The sequence below is a fragment of the Eschrichtius robustus genome, chromosome 3, assembly GCF_028021215.1.
Source record: "Eschrichtius robustus isolate mEscRob2 chromosome 3, mEscRob2.pri, whole genome shotgun sequence".
NCBI lineage: Eukaryota > Metazoa > Chordata > Mammalia > Artiodactyla > Eschrichtiidae > Eschrichtius > Eschrichtius robustus.
Genome location: NC_090826.1, coordinates 67,506,491 through 67,531,455, shown reverse-complemented (window position 1 = coordinate 67,531,455; position 24,965 = coordinate 67,506,491). Strand labels below are relative to the sequence as shown.

Sequence of the window (24,965 nt, the reverse complement as noted above, 5' to 3'; positions counted from 1 at the left end):
TTGTATTGATCTCTTTTATTATATAGAAACCTTTCAGGTAGATTTCTATTTATTAAAGAGGTTCAACTCTAAAATTCTGAAAACCACTGCTTTAAGCTATCAGATTTGATAACATCAAACTACTTACTACATTTTGAAGTTTTGAAAGGGAATAACTGCCAACTAAGAATTCTGTAACCTGCAAGGTTATCATTCAGAATTGAAGGAGCGATTAGGAGTTTTCCAGATAAGCAAAACTAAAAGAGTTCATCACCATTTTACAAGAAATGTTAAAGGGACTTCTCTAAGCTAGAAAGAAAGCTACTAATCAATAATAAGATAACATAATAAATTAAAAATCTCACTGAAAAAGGTAAATAAAAAGGTAGTGGATTAATCATTTATAAAGTCAGTACAAAGGGTAAAAGACAAAAGTCATAAAATTAATTAAAAATACAATACTTAGTTAAGTGATATATAAAATGAAAAGATGTAAAATATGTCATCAAAAATGTGTTGGGGAAGTAAAATATAAAGCTTTGGAATGTGTTTAAAATTAAGTTACTGTCAAAGGAGACCGTTATATATGTAGGATGTTATGTGTGACCTATGGTAACCACAAACAAAAAACTTATAGTAAATACACAAAAGTAAATGAAAAAGGAATTTAAAATAACTATAAAGAAAACAGTCAAACAACAAGGGAAGAAAGAAAGAGAAGAATAAAGGAACAGAGATGACCTACAGAAACAGTGAGAAAACAATTAACAAAATGGCAGTAAGTAAATACCTATCAATAATTACTATAAATGTAAATGGACTAAATTCTCCAATCAAAAGACATAGGGTGGCTGAATGGATTAAAAAAAACAAGACCCTTCTCAATGCTCCTTACAAGACACTCACTTCCAACCTTAAGACACTCACAGTCTGAAAGTGAACAGATGGAAAAAGATATACCATGAAAATGAAAATGAAAAGGAAACTGGGGTAGTAATAGACTTCCAAACAAATACTGTAACAAAAGATGAAGAAGGGCATTGCATAATATAAAGGGGTCAGTCCAACAAGAGGATATAACATTTGTAAACATTTGTGCACCCAACATGGGACCACTTAAATATATAAATCAAATAGTAACAGAAATAAAGGGAGAAATAGACAGCAATACAATAATAGTAGAGGACTTAATACCCCACTTAATATCAATGGATAGATCATCCAGACAGAAAATCAACAAGGAAACATTGACCTTAAAAGACACCTTATATCAGATTGACTAAATAGATACATACAGAACATTCCATCCAAAACAAAAACAGCAAAATACACATTCAAGTGCACATGGAACATTCTGCAGGATAGATCACATGTTAGGCTATGGACCAAGTCTCAGTAAATTTAAGAAGTCTTAATAAGTTTGAGCATCTTTTCTGATCACAACAGTATGAAACCAGAAATCAATTATAAAAAGAAAACTGGAAAAAAAACAAAACATGTAGAGACTAAACAACATGCTGTTAAACAATCAGTGGGTTATCAAAGAAATCAAAAAATACCTTGAGACAAATGCAAATGGAAACACAACATTCCGAAATCTTTGGGATGCTGCTAGCGAAAGCAGTTTCTAAGAGGGAAGTTCATATTAATCTGACCTACCTCAAGAAACAAGAAAACTCTTAACCATCTAACTCATTTAAAGGAACTAGAAAAAGAAGAACAAACAAAGCCCGAAGTTAGTAGAAGGAAGGAAATAATAAAGATCAGAGCAGAAATAAATGAAATAACAGCTAAAGAGACAATAGAACAATCAATGAAACTAAGAGCTGGTTCTTTGAAAGATAAACAAAATTGGCAAATCTTTAGCCAGACAGACTCATCAAGGAAAAAAGAGCCCAAATAAATAAAATCAGAAATGAAGGAGGAGAAATTACAGTCAATATCACAGAAATACAAAAGATCATAAGAGACTATTATGAACAGTTATATGCCAACAAATTAGACAATCTAGAATTGGATAAATTCCTAGAAACATTCAGTCTTCCAAGACTAAATCATGAGGAATTAGAAAATCTGAATAGACCAATTACTAGTAATGAAATTAAATCAGTAATCCAAAAAAAAAAAAAATGCCAACAAACAAAAGTCCAGGTCTAGGTGGCTTCATAGGTGATTCTGCCAAACATTTAAAGAAGTTAATACCCATCCTTGTCAAATTATTCCAAATAAAATAATACACACTTTGGATAATACACACCACTTATTCAGTTTGAGAAGAAAGAAAGAACACTTCCAAAGTCATTTTATGAGACTAGCATTACCCTGACGCCAAAACAAAAGAATTGATGCTACAAAAAAAGAAAATTACTGGCCAATATCCCTGATGAATATAGATGCAAAAATCCTCAACAAAATATTAGCAAACTGAATTCAACAATACATTAAAAGGATCATGCAGCATGATCAAGTGGGATTCATTCCAGGGATGCAAGGTTGGTTTAACACCTGCAAATCAATAATGTGATACACCACATTAACAAAATGACTGATTTAAATCATATGATCATTTCAAGAGATGCAGAAAAAAGCATTTGACAATTCAACATCCATTTATGATAAAAACTCCTTACAAAGTTGGTGTAGAGAGAATATACCTCAATATAATAAAGGCCATATATGACAAACTCACAGCTAACATCATACTCAGCAGTGAAAAACTGAGAAAGCTTTTTCCTCTAAGATTAGGAACAATGCAGGGATGCCCACTCTTGCCACTTTTATCCATAGTATTGGAAGTCTTAGCCACAGAAATTCGTCAAGAAAGAAACAAAACTGAGTTATTTGTAGTGAGGTGGATGGACCTAGAGTCTGTCATACAGAGTGAAGTAAGTCAGAAAGAGAAAAACAAATACTGTATGCTAACACATATGTATGGAATCTAAAAAAAAAAGGATGAACCTAGGGGCAGGACAGGAATAAAGACACAGACGTAGAGAATGGACTTGAGGACATGGGGAGGGGGAAGGGTAAGATGGGACGAACAGAGAGTAACGTTGACAGATATACACTACCAAATGTAGAATAAATAGCTAGTGGGAAGCAGCTGCATAGCACAGGGAGATCAGCTCGGTGCTTTGCGGCCACCTAGAGGGGTGGGATAAGGAGTGGGGGAGGGAGATGCAAGAGGGAGGGGATATACGTATGCATATAGCTGATTCACTTTGTTATACAGCAGAAACTAACACAACACTGTAAAGCAATTATACGCCAATAAATATGTTAAAAAAAAAAAAAAGAAATTAGTCAGGAAAAGAAATAAAAGGCATCCAAACTGGAAAGGAAGAAGTAGCAAAACTGTCACTATTTGCAGATGGCATAATACAGAAATCCCTAAGACTCTACCAAAAAAACTATTAGAACTAATAATGAATTCAGTTAAGTTGTAGGATACAAAATTAATATACAAAAATTGGCTGAATTTCTGTACACTAATAATGAACTATCAGAAAGAGAAGTGATGAAAACAATCCCTCTTACAATTGTATCAAAAAGAATAAAATACCTAGAGATGAATTTAACCAAGGAGGTGAAAGACCTGTATTCTGAAAACTCTAAGCATTGATGAAAGAAACTGAAGATGACACAAATAAGTAGAATAAATCCATGCTTCTGATTTAGAAGAATTAATATTGCTAAAATGTCCATATTTTCCAAAGCATTCTACAGATTTCATGTAATCCATATCATAATAATAAAGACATTTTTTAAAATAGAACTAGAACAAATAATCCTAAATTTTGTATGGAAGCACTGAAGACCCCAAATAGCTAAAGCAATCTTGAGAAAGAAGAACAAAGCTGGAGCTATCATATGCCCTGATTTCAAACTATGCTACTAAGCTATAGTAATCAAAACAAGTGTGGTACTGGGAGCACCCTTCTAGTTGCTAGATGGGATGCTGCCTGCCCAATTCATGAATCATCTAATAAAGCCAAATACATCTTCGAATTTACTTGGTTGACTTTTATTTTTTAACGGATGGGTGGCAGCGATGAGATTTGAAGTGAACTTGGGATGGCTTTCAAGGAGCAGGAAACACAGGCATGGCACCCTGTGAACCCTTTTCAGTTCACTGTCTTTCTTGCTGTTTCCAAGGGCCATTGGTAAGTTCCTTTTGATTGAGCTCTGTTCTTTTTTTGTTTGGGCTCCTGATCTAATTAGCTTTCCACAGTTCATTGTTTTGAGTGGAAAGCTCCAGTCCCTTGATTCTGTCTCCACATTTGGAACTATGATGGTTTAATATGCACCTCCCCATTTGTTTGGGATCCTTTCCCAGATTCCCTGTTGAGAACTACTAGTTATAGCTGCTGTTCTCCTTTTGCTTGGAATCAGTCCGCAGTCCTCATTCTTTGAGGTCTGCTCGTTCAGTCCTTTCCCCAGTCTCTCTCTTTTTTTTTTTTTTAGTTACCATGGGTTTCTGTTAATGTGCACATGAAGTAAAGCCCATTGCTAATGGGAATCTCAGAAGCCAAAAAGCTGCAAAGATTGGTGGGTACCAGACATTTAAAAGTTATTAGAGCGCTCATCACCTAACCCAAAGAGTCTCATGTTAGGATAAGTTGGTCACAGAATGGGTTAGACTGACATCTAGGTCACCCACCAACCTCAAGAAAACTTCCATGCAACAATGTACACTGTAAAGCACCGCATAATTCCCAACCCTGCCGCAAGTCCCTCTTAGGTATTAGTTTGACTGAGAAAACCAAAGGCCTAGCTAGAAGACATGTGATTCTTTATGTCCAAATAGTTGAGCATACTGCCTTCCATCACATCTGCTTAGTTTATATTTAAGAACTATGAATCCTGGAAGCTGCAGTTATTTAACAAAATGGCAAAGTTTTACTAAAATCAACCTAGAATTACATTGGCCATTAGGAGGAATGTTCCAAATAGGTAAGATCACTTAAAAACAAGGGCTCCCAAGTTAAACAAACCAAATGGAATACCTGTTTTAATTAGTATGCAGAAGTCTCCAAAAGCTTTCAAAATTCCAAAATAACTTCATTAAAAGATTCGTTGCAAAAAGCCAATGAAAAATTAAAGATACAAAAGATATCTAAAACAATGCCTAGGCCTCCCCATTTCACCTTCTTGGGGGTTCATTATCAAACCACTTGCCCAGAGATCAATGTTTCAGCTGTAATCAGCTGGGACACTGGAAAAGAGATTGTTCTCAAGGCCCTGTGCAAATTCTTCAACATCAACTTAAACTCCCATATGGGCCCCTCACAGAGTTGATGAAACAGATTTTTTGGGTAAACTGCTGAATAATTCCCTTACACACTTAGGGAACTGAAATTATTCGGAGTCTGGTAAGAATTTAGACCCTAAGCTAGATATACCCAGAGGAAAAGAAACATTCCAACAATAGGTATATGGGTGTCATTCCTTTTTGCCAATCCCCAAACCTCCTCTCTTCATCTCAAAATACTTGTAGATATTGGGACTTTGGAAATAGAATTGTTCTGCACTTAATCTGTGTCTTTGTGATGTAGATTTCCTATCGCCATCTTCTCTGAGACTTAAGAGCCATTCTTTGAAATGCAATTGTTTCTCATCAGAAAAGAAAAAAAAAAGAAGGGAAGAAATATTTGGAAATTTGGCAGATAAAAAAAAAATCTTAAGTGTCTTCTCCACAAATATTGGTAACTATGAGATCTCCCTTTGCGTCTGTGTGTATCTCCTTATGTATGTTGTAGATATGTGTTGTTTTTTTTTTTTAACCTCTAGATGGTACTGCAGAATTATTTTGTAAAAGAGCTCTATTTAGTTGGTTTGAAGACAAGCTTGTAACGATTGTGTTACTGAGTGCAAGCACGCTCTGCTCGCCGCACAACAGGCCAATAAACCGGGAGACAAGGTGTTGAGGCAAGGAATATGACTTTATTCAGAAAGGCAGCAGACCGAGAAGGTGGTGGACTAAGGTCCCCCAAAAAACCATCTTATCGGGGTCTGGATGCCAGTTTCTTTTATAGAATCAGAGAGGGAAGCAAAGTAAGAAGGCAGAATAGAGAGGGAGAGGCGGGGAGGAAGTAAAGTAAAAAGGGCCATCAGTCTTGGAAAAACATCTCCTGGAATGGCCAGCCTCCAGGAGGGCATGTGTTAATTTCTTTCTTGCAGTCATTTGCAGGTGGGTAGGGTTCCCTGCGGCAGGCCATTATGTATGATTATAATAACAAAAGCAGGGAAAAGCAAAGGCTAAAGTCAAAGAAACAGATCCAACGTGGAGTCAAAATTGGCTTTTCCCTGTTACAGTTGGGCATTCCAAAGTTGTCAGAAATATAACAGAAACTAACTGAAATGCTGTTTAAAATTATGTGATCTAAGATATCTTTTGTAAATAAAAGCTAGTTTAAGGTTGTTGGTTTAATTAAAGCAGAGATGTCTTTAGAGTTATCAGCATTAAATGTAATACTTTTATTTTACCTAGGCTTGCAAGAAAAATAACTGGATATGATGAAGTTTTCATAAATAATCTAAACAACTGTTAAGAGCAAGTATTAAATAAATATAAGTAGGATAAAAAGTTTTTAGTTGAACTTTTCAAATTAATTTCCCAAATCTTTTCAGTAACCTGAAACCTTAAAGTTTTGCTAAGATTAAGTTAAGTGCTAGAAATTTATTGAATATCTAGATCTCCCCAAATAAGAAAAAATACTGAGCTATTAATTATTGAACATAGGTTTATTTACTTTTGGTTTCTTATTATAGAGAAACCAAAGATAAATTTGGCTTTATTAATAAGCATGTGTCGACTGAAAAAAATGCGCAACCAAAAAATTGAGAATTATGTTTTGTTTGGCAGACAAAATTGAGGACTGAAGCCCAGGATGTAGCCTCTCAGGTAGCTCTGAGGGACCGTTATGAAGAGGTAAGGGAGGAGCCAGATTTTATCGGAGTTTTTGCAACAAAGACCAGGTAGTCAGAACATCAAAAGATTACTGTTAATTAAATGAAACCAGACATCTCAAATTAATGAATTTAGCACTTTTCTATGTATGGGAAGATGCAAGAGTCTGGACTCATTGAAATCATTCCTTTGATATGCACCATAGCTGTCTAGGGCCAGTATCCTGGGCTTTCCCATCCTGAGTCCCTTCAGGGTGCACCTTTGGGGGCAGCTGTAGTGGCTCCATGGCTGCAACATCCTTTGTTTACTGATATGGCAGGCAACATTATTCGTTCACATTTGTTTGGTGCCATGCTGAGAAATCTTCTATGAGAAAGCACATGTTTCTAGAAATTATAAAAAAGTATTTATAAGTTTGCCAAGCTGTAATGCTAGTGTAAGAGATAGTCCACGATTGTTTACTTCCTAAATTTTCACTAGAAATTAAGGTTTTTAAAGGTTAAAAATTCTAATTATGCAAGTAAAGCTATTAGAAACGATATGGGAGACATCTCCATATGCAGGGAAAAGCAGGATGTGTTTTTGGCTAAGAAAAAGTATGAGGAATAAAGATGCATTTGTGTTAAGGGAAATGAGGATAATTTTGTCTGAACTAGAACTTTTGGTTATGAAGGACAAACTAAAGGTATATAAAAGGTTGAGAGAGAGAATTTTACCTTGTCTAATCAAGCTGGCTGAAATTGAATTGTTTATAAAGGTTTTAAAAATTAAGCTTTATTATCAATAGTGTACTTCAAACTAGAACTTAAGTTTTTTCATCTGCTAAGTAGACAATATTGTTTCACATTGATCTATGATCCTGTTTCTTCAAGTGTCCAAACCTTTTGGTATCTTTGACAGACTTCCCAAAATCAGATTCTAAAACTGAAGTCTTTTGACCTCAATTAACTTTCAAGTTTTTCAGAGGGTGCCTGGAACATTTCAAAGGATGTATTTCCTCTCCTTATAAAAAGGAAGATGTTAAACTGATTAGGCTTATTTCATATGTTAAGTTACATGGGAAACATTGTCAAATAAGAAGGAACAAGCCTTCTTTATGCTGTGTCTATATAGGTATGTATTATAAGTGTTCCAGAAATCGCATGAAATTCTTGGAAGTCTGATATATCCGGGTGTATTATATTGTCTGTCATCAAAATTGAGGCTTACACCAAAGGACTGAACCTCAGTATTAGGGAGTTGCCCTAGCTGACTTTCATGCAAAAGCAGCAGCAATAGAGGCTTATAAAGATGGTGGCACATGTGGATGAAGTCCATTCTGCTTCTGCAAAACATGACCCCCTCATTGCCAGACTTTTGCCATCCTGATGTCCTTGTAACATGGCAACAGTTTGTTCCTGAATCAGAGAAATTAAGGTGAGTAAATAATGGCTGTAAACTGAATGACCAGTCAGGGCTATGGGAGAACCTAGACAGCGTTTGGTTCTTCCTGGCAAACGTTTTTCTTTTTTTGCATTCTTTTGCCCACCCACCAGTGCATTTAAGTATAACAATTTGTCCCTAGAGGTGGTCTCAGACCTCCTCTCTCTGGACTCCTTTAGCACCTACAACTGGACTTCATTCATTTGCCACTTAGTATGGGTTATTGGTATGTTCTTGTTATTGTATGTATGTTTCCCGGATGGGTTGAAGCCTTCCCCTGCTGCAAGGCTAGTACCCTCACTGTGGCAAAGAAACTGTTAGAAAATGTGTTTCCCACCTGGGGTATTCCTTCCACAATCTCCAGTGATTGAGGCACACACTTCACTGAGAAAATCATACGGTCTTGAACGAAAACCTTGCAAATTTCTTGGAATTATTACTGTCCCTATCACCCTCAAACATCAAGCAAGGTTGAGAGAACTAACGGAAAAAAACTGGATTCAAGCAGAACAAGAATTAATAACATGGGACTGAATGAACTGATAAGGATGATTATAATTTTTATGACTGTGTTTAAAATATTGAGGGTTCTTTAATGTTTTTTCCAGATTTAAATAAATCTTTTCTCTTAAGCTATCAACAATTTGGTAATATATACCTTTGTGAACAAAGATGAAACATTTACTTTTTCTCCCTATCTGATCCCCAGAATTCAGAAACTTTCAGTGAGTATTCTTATTTTCATGTTCCTTGTAACAGGACACAATTAGAAACATGGGCTGTATTACCAAGGCTTTGACTGGAATGTGTACATAGACTCAGACATGACCAGACAGCTGCAAGAAACCACGTGGAAAAATCAAGCTGGTACTTTGCTTACAAAGTTCCAGCAAAGCAATCTTAAAAAAGAACTTATATGGTCAGTCACTATTCTTGCTGTACTTCTATAAAAATCAGGCCAAGTTTAATACAGACAAATTCGTATTACTGTGATTATCTCTGGTTAAAAAAAAAAGGGATAATCATAGAAAAATTATGTTTGCACCTTTGTAGATATTAGATTCTAGTCCTGTTAATTGTCTTTGTGGTCAAGGATTCCTCTAGTTTCCTCAGATATCTGATTATGACTTACCCAATTAGCATTTCCAGCTTTCTCTCACCCTTCTGATTTGGTATCACTAAGAACAAAGGCAGCCCTTGAGCCCCATTGGAAGGGACCTAACCAAGTGTTCCTGACCACTGACACTGCTGCAAAACTAAAAGGTTTTGAGCCTTGGGTGCACATCTCACAGCCAAGGAGGATTCCACCTGGCATCTGGTCCTGTACTAATGCTGGAGACCCCTGAATCAAACTGACAAGGAAGAGAAGTAGCTGACATTGATGTAGACTGCTTCTGCCCAAGATGACGGATTAAGACTTCATACTTTAACTAAAACCTTTTCCTCTTTGCTTTCTTTCCTTTACTCTGGAATCTGACCTGGAAAGATAACGCCATCATCCGTATCTCCCAGGCCATTACTTAGAGGGGTAACCTCTCGAATTTAGAACAACTTTTTATTTCAGGTTAGGAGAAAATCTGACTGACCCTTGGCTTGGATGGGCAAGTGCAACAACGCTTGCAAATGAATCCATTAACAGTGCCACCTAAGTGGAAGTAGGTTGTGCCCTGACAGGATTTGTCTTAGTCAGTGATGGTTATTCTCCTTGGGCCTATGAATGCCTAGATGGCTGGTATATAACCAGGCAGTACCTATTAGGTTATCTAACTGTGCCCCTAACTCTTCTAGAAAGGACCTACCAGGAGGCATTCATAATTCAGAATCGCTTCCTTTGGCAGGGCCAATTTCCCTGATTAGGAGTAAATACAAATGAGAATATGATCAGAAGCCTCTTCTTAACTCTTGAAAGTATTGCAGAATCCACTGCTAAAGCATTAGCTGCCCAGAAAAGATCCTTAGACTCTGTGGCTAGAGTTGTTCTTGATTATAGAATAGTCCTTGATTATGTTTTAGCTGAACCAGGAGGTGTCTGTACTGCAGCCAATGCCACCAACAGGATTGACATTTCTAGGGAAGGTGAAGCTCAGTCACTGAGCGAACCACTTGGCTAAAAGGGTGACTCCTTAAACTGGGTCTTTCTTTGATTGGTTTGGGTATTGGGGACCTGACTCTGAAGTGCCTTCCAAGTACTGGGGATTATCCTGTTTATAATAATCCCCCTGGCGGATCGTATTCTCTCAAAAGCTTTCGATTCATGTTCACAGCTGCTAACTGCCAGGCAAATGATCTCCTAAGACTGGAAGGTCAGAAATGAAATGAAGAGAATGACCAACTTAAAATTTATGAACCTGGAACCATGATCTGTGGATGTTACGGGAATTAAGCAAAAAACACGTGTTGGGCGCTCTCTATCCCCCATCCCCCTAGAGGCGATCTACATGATAAAACCCTTGTCATTTCCTCCCCCCCTCCACCCCCCAAAGGAAGCCTGGCCTAAAAAAGTCTTTTCTTTTGCTAGTAGCTCCCCGACTTTCTTCCTATAAAACCTATTTTGTACAACCCCTCAGAGCACCCTTCTAGTTGCTAGATGGGATGCTGCCTGATTCATGAATTGGCCTGTTAAAGCCAATTAGATTTTCAAATTAAAAAAATAATAATAACAATCATATGGTACTGCACAAAAACAGACACATAGAACAATGGAACAGAATAGATAGCCTGGAAATAAAGCCATGCTTGCTTATATGGTCAGTTAATATACGACAAAGGAGGTAAGAATATAAAATAGGGGAAAACACTCTCATGCACCCCAGTGTTCATAGCAACATTATTTACAATAGCCAAGATAGGGAAGCAACCATAAGTCTCCATCAATAGATGAGTGTGTAAAGTTGTGCTATATATACAATGGAATATTACTCAGCCTTAGAAAAGAATGAAATTCTGCCATTTGCAACAACATGGATGGACCTAGAGGGTATTATGCTTAGTGAAATAAGTCAGAGAAAGACAAATACTGTATGCTATCAATTATATGTGGAATATAAAGAAAAAAACAGAAGTAGACTTACACAGAGAACAAACAGATGGTTGTCAGAGTGGTGGGTGAGTGGGGACATGGGTGAAATAGATAAAGAGGATTAACAAGTACAAACTTCCAGTTAAAAGTAAATAAGTCATGGCAACGTAATGTACAGCATAGGGAATATAGCCAATAATATTGTAATAACTTTGTATGGTGACAGATTGTAAGTAGACTTGTCATGGTGATCATTTTGTGATGTATAAAAATATCAAATCACTATGTGGTACATCTGAAACTAATATAATTGTTTCAATTATAATTCAATTTTTTTTAAAGTGGAAGTTTCTTTTTGTTTGTTTTTGTTTTTTTTTTTTTAGCAGCAAAGAAGATAATACCTATTTAGTGTTTCCCAAGCTCATTCAACTACTTTTCTTTTCCTGCTTTCTTCTGCTAGTACCTAATAAAACCGACCAAGTTGCTCATACAGGAATGCCTTTGATGTACCTAGAACTTTAATTTTATTTTGTTTATTTTGTTTTATCTTTTATTTTGTTTATTCAGCCTTCTGTCTGTTTTGTCCTTGTTTGACATTTAACTTTCTTGATCTTCCCCCACCCTTTTTTCCTTCTTTGCTTCTTAATTTATATCCTGAACTCTTCTTTGTATTTCCTGTTATTGCTTTCCGGAACCTGGAAGGCAGTATGATGTTAGACCAATTAATCTCTTTGAGCCTTAGTTTGAAGGAGAGAGAATAATTTTTGTATACCTCAAAGTTATTGGTAAGCTTAAATGAGAATATCTGCAAACTGCTTAGCACAATGCTTGGAACACTGTTTCATAAATTATAGTTGCTGTGCCCTTCCCCATCCCTCTACTGTCGTGTTGCTGATTACCTACGCAGATAGTCTTGTCCCTACAAGTGGGCAAGTGCTGTGGGCTCTGGGTCCTTACTAGTGGGCCTGTAATGGTTTCCTTCATATATCCTGGGCTTCTGCCAAATTGAGTTCTTTGCCTTAACATGTCTCTGCAGCTGCTCCTTTATTAGGAATGTTATTTCCAATCTAATCTTCCTTTTCCTTCAGAAAATAGCTAAAGCCCCACTCCTTCTTTTTTCTTATCCTCAAACACTAAGAAGTTTATCTTTTTCTGAATTAGAACCTGTCCCTTTTTTTTCTACCTTGTTATGTTTATTCATCTCTGACTAGACTTAAAGCCTTGAGGAGAGGGCCCAAGTCTCATCAATTTTTGTATCCCCTATGGAAGGTAACCATATGAAGTGTGTATAATAGACACTTTTTATGCTTTGCTGAGTGAATGAACATGTGTCTGGGGTTAGCAGACACTTGGTCCTGTCCAAAACGTCCATACGACATTTGGCCCATGCCAAAAGGTCCTTGAAATTTGGTCTTGTCCAAATGTTCATGAGCATATTTGGTTCATGCCAAATGGTTTTGGACAGGACCAAATATCAAGGACCTTTTGGCATGGACCAAGTGTCCTGCAGAGGTCCTTGGTAATGCACTGATGTTGAATATTAGGAATAAGATAAACATAAAAAATATTGTGAGATCTGTGTAGTGGTGAAGTTGTAGTTTTCAGACTATTCTCTGGAGCACTATAGTGTATTGAGGTGCTTTGGGTTTGTTATTTTTATCATGGATAAACTAAGAAAGTTACTTGATTTATAGAATGGTTTTTGTAGATTTACAGCAGGAGGATGAGGGGGATAGCTAATGAGGAGGCTATGCTTAACTTCCTGCAATCCAGAGCAGCTCTGGTTTCATCTTTTTTACATATTGAGCTACTATGTAATATTTTATTTGAATTTAAAGTTTGAATGAAGGGTCATGATTACAAAATGTTTAAAAAACTGCTCTGGTAGAGCATTCCACTGAGATGGATACAGATACAGAAAAAAAGCAATTCTCTTGTCATAGTGTTGCCTATGAGTTCTCATAAATAAGTGTTCAAAATAAACTTTGTAACATATGATTTAAAAAAGTGAATGTTTTTTCGTTCCCTTGCCATCTTCCTGTTTTATTGATAACCTATTCTAATGTCTGTAAAGCTTCTTAAAGTGTCAAGCATTATGATAGCAATGAAACTTTAATCTTTAGAACCAGTAGTTTCTTTAGGTTGGGAGAGCTTTGAAAATATACTACAGTCTACTATATTGTATTAATGGATTTAATAAAAGTTGTATGAATATGTAAGCATGTGTATTTATTATTGTTGTCCATATTTTTTTCAGTTTCAGGTATGCCCCAAAAGTCTATGTGTGTCTACTCCTGGACATCGCACTGATCTTTTTCAGAGGGATCCTAAAAATGTCCTGATAACTGATTTCTTTGGAAGTGTACGGAAAGTGGAAATTACAACAGAGACTATTAGTTTGCAGCCAGATTCAGGAATCATGGAAAGCAGGTATTCATCTTAAATTATTATTTGAATAGAGTATTCTAGTCTCATGATTTGTAAATTTTTATGTTACATTATATTAAGAGAAGAAAATTAGTATTTATAAAGAAAATCACACATTTCTATCCATTCTTTACTTTATGTAGCCCCTATGCTTTTCAGATTAATGGGCAAAAGCTGTAAATATCAATGGGAAGCTAAGATCTTGATTAGGGTTATGTTGTAGCTCCAAAATATGTTTGTAGAAGTATGAGTTCAGGCTTGCTTTAAAAAGGACTAAAACTTTCACAACAACTGACTATCTCAGAGCCATACTTTTCTGTCAGTAGAGGTACATATGATGGTTCAGAAGACCTTCATGATGGGGCAGGTATGTGAATGTTTCAAACATTATTAATACTCTCTAACAATGTGTATGTTGTCACCCATTGCAGTAGAAGGTGTTAAATGATGTGACACTGAATAGGGAAGTTGGCAGCTGTGCATTTAGAGTATAGTAGGGCACTAGGAATCTGGTAGATGCAAGGCAGATAAACATATAAAGGGGAAGTGAGTGCCAAAAGAATATAGGTGCCAAATATATACTTCAAACTATAACACAGTGCTTGCATTTTCAGAATTTCTCTGGGCTCCAGCAATCTGATTAGTTCTCTGCCACGTATTTTGGTTCGTAGAGTCTGGGTAGTTTGTGAGCCTGGTTCAGTCCTGTCTCTCGCTTTTGCCTAGTGTTGTATTCTATTAATCTTGAAAAGTTTATCTTTAGGATTTCTTTGGGGGCTCTTAGTTATTAATTAGGGAAGAGAATGAGAGAGAGAGGTATAAGCCAAGTACTCCCCTCTTGGGGAGTGGACTGTGTGTGTGTGAGTAGTGAGTGTGCATGTGCGCGCGCACGTGTGTGTGTGTGTGTGTGTGTGTGTGTGAGAGAGAGAGAGAGATTGCGAGAGACTGGTTGATTTGGGGTATGTGAATTTAGAAGTATTTATAATGTTCTGCTTGTTTTCTTCTCTGTAAACATTTTTAAAGGCACAATACTTTGTTGGGATTAAATAGTGTCTCAGTTAATAGCCACTTTCTTGAACTATATAGACGTATATTTTCCTAGCCATTAAACTTTGTTATTTGGGATTGTTTAATGCTGTCTATTGGAAACTCATACTCCAGGGAACTTTTCTGGATTGTCAAATGGCGGCATATAAATTACTTTTAATTTTGAAAATTTCAAAGATTTATAATTGAGCTTGTGAATGTTTTAGAAATAGGTTAAAAAACTAACATTAAATTATTCCTTATGAAGATTTGAAATTGATATTATTATTTATTATTTCCTATTATGGATATTCAAAGCGTTGGATTTTTTATTTTTCAATTTCCTGTATCTGTTGGCTTAAAAAATATTTTCTTGAGACAGCAGGTGATACCCTACAACAATATCACTTGTATTTATTATTTAAAATTTAAAATTACTTTCGTAAAATAGCTAAACTATACCTTAATACTTAGCAACTGAAATTGAAATTGAGCTGCTATATGGTTTTTACCAAATTCATTTTGTAATTTCCCTTGAACTTAAGCCTGTAAGATACAAGATACACCTTCTCTTAATCGTCTGAATATTGCATTAATTTCCTTTAGCGATAAGGACTATCTTTATACTTCTTCTGTGTTATTTTCTATTCTATCCACTTAACACGATATTAAATATATAATAATTGTAAAATAAAAATGATTTCAGTGGAATTCTTCTAAGTTTTATTATATATTCTGGAAAGATGAAATTTTTGTCTCATAAAGTATCTCCATGTATTAGTTCTAAAGCAAAAATTGTTGGTGCTGATAATTATCTTCCTTTATCTTTAATCAAGGAGAAAATTATATTAAGCATCAAAGCCAGATACCAGGCACTGTTTTTTGGTTTTGTTTTTTAAATTATTTTATATTGGAGTATAGTCGATTAACAATGTTGTGTTAGTTTCAGGTGTGCAGCAATGAGCAGACACTGTTGAATTAGAGCACCCTCTAGTGTTTATAAATAAATTTTATTTAGAACATTGCTTACAGATGGTTTCATAATTACTGATACTTGTTATCCAGTTAATTTAGGAGGATTAAGTTCCCAACATGTTCCAGGAATGGATGATAGAAATATTATCTCATTATATATAGGTGCTATTTATATGCAGGTATGAATGGCAATTGGATGTTTGTTTAGAGAAAAGTATTATATATTCTTGAGAGATCAGCTATCACAAAAAACTACTTTATTAAGGAAATTATGGGCTTGAATGTATATGTATTTTTTCAGATCTTAGGTTAAAAACATCAATACAGTTACTGTTATTAAAATTGGCAGTTAAACTTTTAAAAATACTGCTTTCTACATATATTAGGAAAATAACAACTCATTTGTCCAGATTGTCCATATTTCATATTTTGTGTATTAAACTAAACTAAAGTCAGATATGATGGAGAACATTAGTACATAAAATTGACTGAAGTAGCTGTATGAAATAATTGGTTTTTTGTATGTCTTCCAACATATACATATTATATGAGTAAGGTACAGTCATATACTTATATTGAGTAAGGTCATATCCTTACAGTCATATCCTTAGTAACAACAGTTGTTTCAGAGTGTGTTTTACTTATTGTGTTTTTAATTTATTTACAAGAACAAATGACGTAAAATAAGGACTGATTGCGATAAGCTTGGCTTATATAACTTAATTCTAAACCGCTTTATCTGAGTATATATAGGTTGACTTTTGATAAATATGCAAACAGCCTGCCCTCAAAAAGTTGGACTTTCTGGAATATAGTAATAAGTCCATGTCAGAGTTACTCAGAGTACCAGAGTACCCTAACTATTGATATATAGGGAAAATAGCCTTTAGCTTGAGAATGTAAAAATACAGGCACCAAAATGTAGAAGTGTAAATTCTGTAGGCATTGCCTAAGAAAAAAACAGAATCTGGGACAATATGAACTGTAAATGCTCAACTTTTATCTTGGTTGTTAGATGACATCTTACCTAGTCTGACTTTTGCTTTAGGCTCTAAATTTAGGCACTTGATTGTTTCTATTAATTTTTTTGTTGTAGTTTTATTCTGTTATACTAGAATTTCTTTCTCTCTTTAGGCAGTCTTTAGCAACTGAAAATTTTGAATCTAGCAGGAAATTTGAGGCTGGACTCTTTTCTTACAGATTTCTTATAGATAAAAGGGTGAAAATGGGCTAACAAGGTCAGTCTGTGTTTTGAACACCACAGTAGGACTCTTTCAAGGGCTCGGTAAAGAAGTCCCCACCTTATTATATAGGAGGTCAAAGATCAGACAGTTGTTGTCACAGAGATTAGATTTTGAGCCTTTTCCATGTGCTTCATGCTTTATATAACATATTATCTAGGACGGTTGAATTGTAAATAGTAGAATCCAACCTAAGCTAGCATTGTTTCCTTAAAGATATTTATTATATAGGTATTCTGTGTTTTATGGAACCCAAGGGCAGGTCCCAGTAAGGGACTGGAATCAGGAACCAGAAATCAGTCAGAAATGTGGGCAGTACTCCCTCTGTCTCCCTGTTCTAGTCTTTTCTTTCTCTTCTGCTCTGAATGTAGGGGATAGAATGTGTGCACACTACTCTTCTGGAAATTTATATCTGTTCCAGAGATTTATATCTGTTCTGTTCATGATAAAGCCCAGATACAAAATTAACTTTCTCATTCTCCATTTTAAGCTCCCCAGAGGGCTTCTTGATTAGCCCAGCTTGACTACTGACCCAGCTGGGCAGTAGTGGGGTCATTTAACACAAAATCATGGCTACTGGGGGGCCCATCCCATGTGGATAAGAGGAACCCTCCAAAAGGAATTTGGGAACTATGCAGATACCCTCAAGGAAAAATTACACTAATCCCATTTAATTCACATAATTGCTTTATGAGGCAGGTGTTATTTTCCCATTATATAGATGAGTAAAGTGAGGCTGAGAAAGGTTAAGAAACCTGCCTAAAGTCCACATCTAACAAATGGTGAAGTCAAGATATGAATCCAGGAATGCTTCCTACCTCTAAAAATATATATATATCATTTTATTGTTTTATAATTTACCCTGAGTTGCTTGGCTTGCTTTCTTTTAAAAGGATATAAAATATAAATGATAGCACAATGAATTATCAGAAAACAAATACTCATGTAACCACCAGAGAAATAATTAGAACAATGCTGGTACCCTGGAAGTTTCCCCAACCCTTACACCCCTTCTCAATCTCTACCCTCTCACTCCCCCTCAAAGTTAACAGTGATCCTGTCTCTTATGGAGTTTACTTTCTTGCTCTACATCTTAGTTACATCACCTAAACATGTATCCCTAAATGTTATGTTTTGTTGCTCTTGCTAGTACTATGTTTTTGGAATTCATTTACGTTGTTGTATGCAGCTGTGGTTTGTTTGTTTGTTTGTTTTTGAGTTTAGTAAAATTACCCTTTTTAGTATATAGTTCTGAGTTTTGACAAATGCATACACTTGGATCATCACCATGCCAATCCATCACTACAGAAATTTTCCTTATGCTCCCTTTTCTCCAATCTCTCCCTCATATCCCACTAATCTGTTTTCTGTCCCCACAATTTTGCCTTTTCGAGAATGTCATATAGATAGAATCGTATATTCTGTACTCTTTTGAGTCTGGCTTCTTTTACTGCCATAATGCATGTCAGATTCATACCTGTTGTCACGTGTATCAGTAGTTGGTTCTCTTTTATTGCTGTATCTCACCAATTGGAGGACATTTGTTTTTGCCCCCTAGTTTTTGACAATTAAATAAAGCCACTATAAATGCATACAAATATAAGTTTTCATTTCACTTGAGTAAATATAGCTAAGAGTAGGATTTCTGGGTCATATGGAAGTGCATGTTTAACTTTATAAGAAACTTCCAAACTATTTGCCGTAGTCACTGTACCATTTACATTTCCACAAATAGTTGTTCCACCTCCTTAATTACACTTGGTATTGTCTTTTTAATTTTAGCTATTCTAATAGGCATGTAGTAATATCTCATTATGATTTTAATTTGCATACCCCTGATTGCTAAGGACATTGAGCATCATTTCATGTACTTATTGGTCATTCATACATGTTTCATGAAGTGCCTATTCAAGTGTTTTGCTCATTTTAAAAAAATTGGGTTGTTTTCTTACTGAATTGTAAGATTTCTTTATATATTTTGGGTATAAGTCCTTTGTCAGATATATGTAATGCAAATATTTTTTCTTAGTCTTGCCTATCATATTCTTTTTTTTTTTTTTTTTTTTTTTACTATGTCATAATATTGACATTCAGTCCAGTAATCCTCCACTGTAACAGCTCCTTTACTTTGCAGTGAAAATTGATTTGTATATTTTTTGCCTCTGAGTCCTTGTGGGATTTTTTTTTCTTATTCAAACAGAAAGTCACAAAAATTACAATCATCCTCATCAGTTCACTCAGTCCCATGTAATTAATTTTTTTTTATCTTGATCTTTTGTTAGTACTCCATTAGAGTTCTGAAAATGCTTATTCATTCAGTTCAGCAGTATAGTCAGTTACCAGAAACCTGTACTTGTCAGAGTCTTTTCCATGAATTCCTTGAAGATGAAACCCTTTTATAGGAACATTTTTGCGAAAACATCAGAGTACACCCAGAACTGTCTGTAAATGACAAAAGACTTAAAAATGACCATGGTTAAAGATTTGATGAAAGTTCATAATAATGCAATTGACAAGGAAATTTAATTTCTGAGATATACATTTTAAAGTAATAACTAGAATTATGACATAACATTATACCAGAACATACAAGATTTTTAGAAATTTCATGTAATGTCTGAAACATTTATATTAACATATTTCCATACAAAAACCCAAAGAAAGTTTAGTATTAGTTGTTTTTTTTGTTTGTTTTTTGTTTCTTATTCTTTTATACTGCAGGTTCTTATTAGTCATCAATTTTATACACATCAGTGTATACATGTCAATCCCAATCGCCCAATTCAGTACACCACCATCCCCACCCCACCGCGGTTTTCCCCCCTTGGTGTCCATACGTTTGTTCTCTACATCTGTGTCTCAACTTCTGCCCTGCAAACCGGTTCATCTGTACCATTTTTCTAGGTTCCACATACATGCGTTAATATACGATACTTGTTTTTCTCTTTCTGACTTACTTCACTCTGTATGACAGTCTCTAGATCCATCCACGTCTCAACAAATGACTCAATTTCGTTCCGTTTTATGGCTGAGTAATATTCCATTGTATATATGTACCACAACTTCTTTATCCATTCGTCTGTCAATGGGCATTTAGGTTGCTTCCATGACCTGGCTATTGTAAGTGCTGCAATGAACATTGGGGTGCATGTGTCTTTTTGAATTATGGTTTTCTCTGGGTATATGCCCAGTAGTGGGATTGCTGGATCATATGGTAATTCTATTTTTTAGTTTTTTAAGGAACCTCCAAACCGTTCTCCATAGTGGCTGTATCAATTTACATTCCCACCAACAGTGCAAGAGGGTTCCCTATTCTCCACATCCTCTCCAGCATTTGTTGTTTGTAGATTTTCTTTTTTTAACATCTTTATTGGAGTATAATTGCTTTACAATGGTGTGTTCGTTTCTGCTTTATAACAAAGTGAATCAGTTATACATATACATATGTTCCCATATCTCTTCCCTCTTGCATCTCCCTCCCTCCCACCCTCCCTATCCCACCCCTCTAGGTGGTCACAAAGCACTGAGCTGATCTCCCTGTGCTATGCGGTTGCTTCCCACTAGCTATCTATTTTACATTTGGTAGTGTATATATATCCATGCCACTCTCTCACCCTGTCACATCTTACCCCTCCCCCTCCCCATATCCTCAAGTCCATTCTCTAGTAGGTCTGTGTCTTTATTCTCGTCTTGCCACTAGGTTTTTTGCCACTAGGACCTTTTTTTTTTTCTTTTCCTTAGATTCCATATATATGTGTTAGCATACTGTATTTGTTTTTCTCTTTCTGACTTACTTCACTCTGTATGACAGACTCTAACTCCATCCACCTCACTACAAATACCTCCATTTCGTTCCGTTTTATGGCTGAGTAATATTCCATTGTATATATGTGCCACATCTTCTTTATCCATTCATCCGATGATGGACACTTTGGTTGCTTCCATGTCCTGGCTATTGTAAATAGAGCTGCAATGAACATTGTGGTACATGACTCTTTTTGAACTATGGTTTTCTCAGGGTATATGCCCAATAGTGGGATTGCTGGGTCGTATGGTAGTTCTATTTTTAGTTTTTTAAGGAACCTCCATCCTGTTCTCCATAGAGGCTGTATCAATTTACATTCCCACCAACAGTGCAAGAGTGTTCCCTTTTCTCCACACCCTCTCCAGCATTTATTGTTTCTAGATTTTTTGATGATGGCCATTCTGACCAGTGTGAGATGGTATCTCATTGTAGTTTTGATTTGCATTTCTCTAATGATTAATGATGTTGAGCATTCTTTCATGTGTCTGTTGGCAATCTGTATATCTTCTTTGGAGAAATGTCTATTTAGGTCTTCTGCCCATTTTTGGATTGGGTTGTTTGTTTTTTTGTTATTGAGCTGCATGAGCTGCTTGTAAATCTTGGAGATTAATCCTTTGTCAGTTGCTTCCTTTGCAAATATTTTCTCCCATTCTGATGGTTGTCTTTTGGTCTTGTTTATGGTTTCCTTTGCTGTGCAAAAGCTTTTAAGTTTCATTAGGTCCCATTTGTTTATTCGTGTTTTTATTTCCATTTCTCTAGGAGTTGGGTCAAAAAGGATCTTGCTGTGATTTATGTCATAGAGTGTTCTGCCTATGTTTTCCTCTAAGAGTTTGATAGTGTCTGGCCTTACATTTAGGTCTTTAATCCATTTTGAGTTTATTTTTGTGTATGGTGTTAGGGAGTGTTCTAATTTCATACTTTTACATGTACCTGTCCAGTTTTCCCAGCACCACTTATTGAAGAGGCTGTCTTTTCTCCACTGTATATGCTTGCCTCCTCTATCAAAGATAAGGTGACCATATGTGCGTGGGTTTATCTCTGGGCTTTCTATCCTGTTCCATTGACTATGTTTCTGTTTTTGTGCCAGTACCAAACTGTCTTGATTACTGTAGCTTTGTAATATAGTTTGAAGTCAGGGAGCCTGATTCCTCCAGCTCCATTTTTCGTTCTCAAGATTGCTTTGGCTATTCGGGGTCTTTTGTGTTTCCATACAAATTGTGAAATTTTTTGTTCTAGTTCTGTGAAAAATGCCTGTGGTAGTTTGATAGGGATTGCATTGAATCTGTAGATTGCTTCGGGTAGTAGTCATTTTCACAATGTTGATTCTTCCAATCCAAGAACATGGTATATCTCTCCATCTATTTGTATCATCTTTAATTTCTTTCATCAGTGTCTTATAATTTTCTGCATACAGGTCTTTTGTCTCCTTAGGTAGGTTTATTCCTAGATATTTTATTTTTTTTGTTGCAGTGGTAAACAGGAGTGTTTTCTTAATTTCACTTTCAGATTTTTCATCATTAGTGTATAGGAATGCAAGAGATTTCTGTGCATTAATTTTGTATCCTGCTACTTTACCAAATTCATTGATTAGCTCTAGGAGTTTTCTGGTAGCATCTTTAGGATTCTCTATGTCTAGTATCATGTCATCTGCAAACAGTGACAGCTTTATTTCTACTTTTCCGATTTGGATTCCTTTTATTTCTTTTTCTTCTCTAATTGCTGTGGCTAAAACTTCCAAAACTATGTTGAATAATAGTGGTGAGAGTGGGCAACCTTGTCTTGTTCCTGATCTTAGTGGAAATGGTTTCAGTTTTTCACCATTGAGGACAATGTTGTCTGTGGGTTTGTCATATATGGCCTTTATTATGTTGAGGAAAGTTCCCTCTATGCCTACATTCTGCAGGGCTTTTATCATAAATGGGTGTTGAATTGTGTCGAAAGCTTTCTCTGCATCTATTGAGATGATCATATGGTTTTTCTCCTTCAATTTGTTAATATGGTGTATCACATTGATTGATTTCCGTATATTGAAGAATCCTTGCATTCCTGGGATAAACCCCACTTGGTCATGGTGTATGATCCTTTTAATGTGCTGTTGGATTCTGTTTGCTAGTATTTTGTTGAGGATTTTTGCATCTATGTTCATCAGTGATATTGGCCTGTAGTTTTCTTTCTTTGTGACATCTTTGTCTGGTGTTGGTATCAGGGTGATGGTGGCCTCGTAGAATGAGTTTGGGAGTGTTCCTCCCTCTGCAATACTTTGGAAGAGTTTGAGAGGGATAGGTGTTAGCTCTTCTCTAAATGTTTGATAGAATTCGCCTGTGAAGCTATCTGGTCCTGGGCTTTTGTTTGTTGGAAGGTTTTTAATCACAGTTTCAATTTCAGTGCTTGTGATTGGTCTGTTCATATTTTCTATTTCTTCCTGGTTCAGTCTTGGCACGTTGTGCATTTCTAAGAATTTGTCCATTTCTTACAGGTTGTTCATTTTATTGGCATAGAGTTGCTTGTAGTAATCTCTCATGATCGTTTGTATTTCTGCAGTGTCAGTTGTTATTTCTCCTTTTTCATTTCTAATTCTATTGATTTGAGTCTTCTCCCTTTTTCTCTTGATGAGTCTGGCTAATGGTTTATCAATTTTGTTTATCTTCTCAAAGAACCAGCTTTTAGTTTTTTTGATCTTTGCTATCATTTCCTTCATTTCTTTTCCATTTATTTCTGATCTGATCTTTATGATTTCTTTCCTTCTACTAACTTTGGGGTTTTTTTGTTCTTCTTTCTCTAATTGCTTTAGGTGCAAGGTTAGGTTGTTTATTCGAGATGTTTCCTATTTCTTGAGGTAGGCTTGTATTGCTATAAACTTCCCTCTTAGAACTGCTTTTGCTGCATCCCATAGGTTTTGGGTCGTCGTGTCTCCATTGTCATTTGTTTCTAGGTATTTTTTGATTTCCCCTTTGATTTCTTCAGTGATCACTTCGTTATTAAGTAGTGTATTGTGTAGCCTCCATGTGTTTGTATTTTTTACACATCTTTTCCTGTAATTGATATCTAGTCTCATAGTGTTGTGGTCGGAAAAGATACTTGATACGATTTCAATTTTCTTAAATTTACCAAGGCTTGATTTGTGACCCAAGATATGTTCTACCCTGGAGAATGTTCCATGAGCACTTGAGAAAAATGTGTATTCTGTTGTTTTTGGATGGAATGTCCTATAAATATCAATTAAGTCCATCTTGTTTAATGTATCATTTAAAGCTTGTGTTTCCTTATTTATTTTCATTTTGGATGATCTGTCCATTGGTGAAAGTGGGGTGTTAAAGTCCCCTACTATGATTGTGTTACTGTCGATTTCCCCTTTTATGGCTGTTAGTATTTGCCTTATGTATTGAGGTGCTCCTATGTTGGGTGCATAAATATTTACAATTGTTATACCTTCTTCTTGGATCGACCCCTTGATCATTATATAGTGTCCTTCTTTGTCTCTTGTAATTGTCTTTATTTTAAAGTCATTTTGTCTGATATGAGAATTGCTACTCCAGCTTTCTTTTGATTTCCATTTGCATGGAATATCTTTTTCCATCCCCTCACTTTCAGTCTGTATGTGTCCCTAGGTCTGAAGTGGGTCTCTTGTAGACAACATATATATGGGTCTTGTGTTTGTATCCATTCAGCCAGTCTGTGTCTTTTGGTGGGAGCATTTAATCCATTTACATTTAAGGTAATTATCGATATGAATGTTCCTATTCCCATTTTCTTAAATGTTTTGGGTTTGTTATTGTAGGTGTTTTCCTTCTCTTGTGTTTCTTGCCTAGAGAAGTTCCTTTAGCATTTGTTGTAAAGCTGTTTTGTTGGTGCTGAACTCTCTCAGCTTTTGCTTGTCTGTAAAGGTTTTAATTTCTCCATCAAATCTGAATGAGATCCTTGCTGGGTAGAGTAACCTTGGTTGTAGGTTTGTCTCCTCCATCACTTTAAGTATATCCTGCCACTCCCTTCTGGCTTGCAGAGTTTCTGCTGAAAGATCAGCAGTTAACCTTATGGGGATTCCCTTGTGTGTTATTTGTTGTTTTTCCCTTGCTGCTTTTAATATGTTTTCTTTATATTTACTTTTTGATAATTTGATTAATATGCGTCTTGGCGTGTTTCTCCTTGGATTTATCCTGTATGGGA

At 35.8% G+C, this 24,965-nt stretch overlaps 1 protein-coding gene across 1 annotated transcript in view; it reads left to right on the top strand.

Annotated features, from left to right (window-relative positions):
• The window catches only part of PIGK (phosphatidylinositol glycan anchor biosynthesis class K), a 144,739-nt gene that overhangs the window by 45,073 nt on the left and 74,701 nt on the right, over positions 1 to 24,965 (top strand). Inside the window, exon 9 of the mRNA XM_068540122.1 lies at positions 13,588 to 13,760. Within this exon, the coding sequence (XP_068396223.1) occupies positions 13,588 to 13,760 (173 nt within the window). The remainder of the gene's footprint in view (positions 1 to 13,587; positions 13,761 to 24,965) is intronic.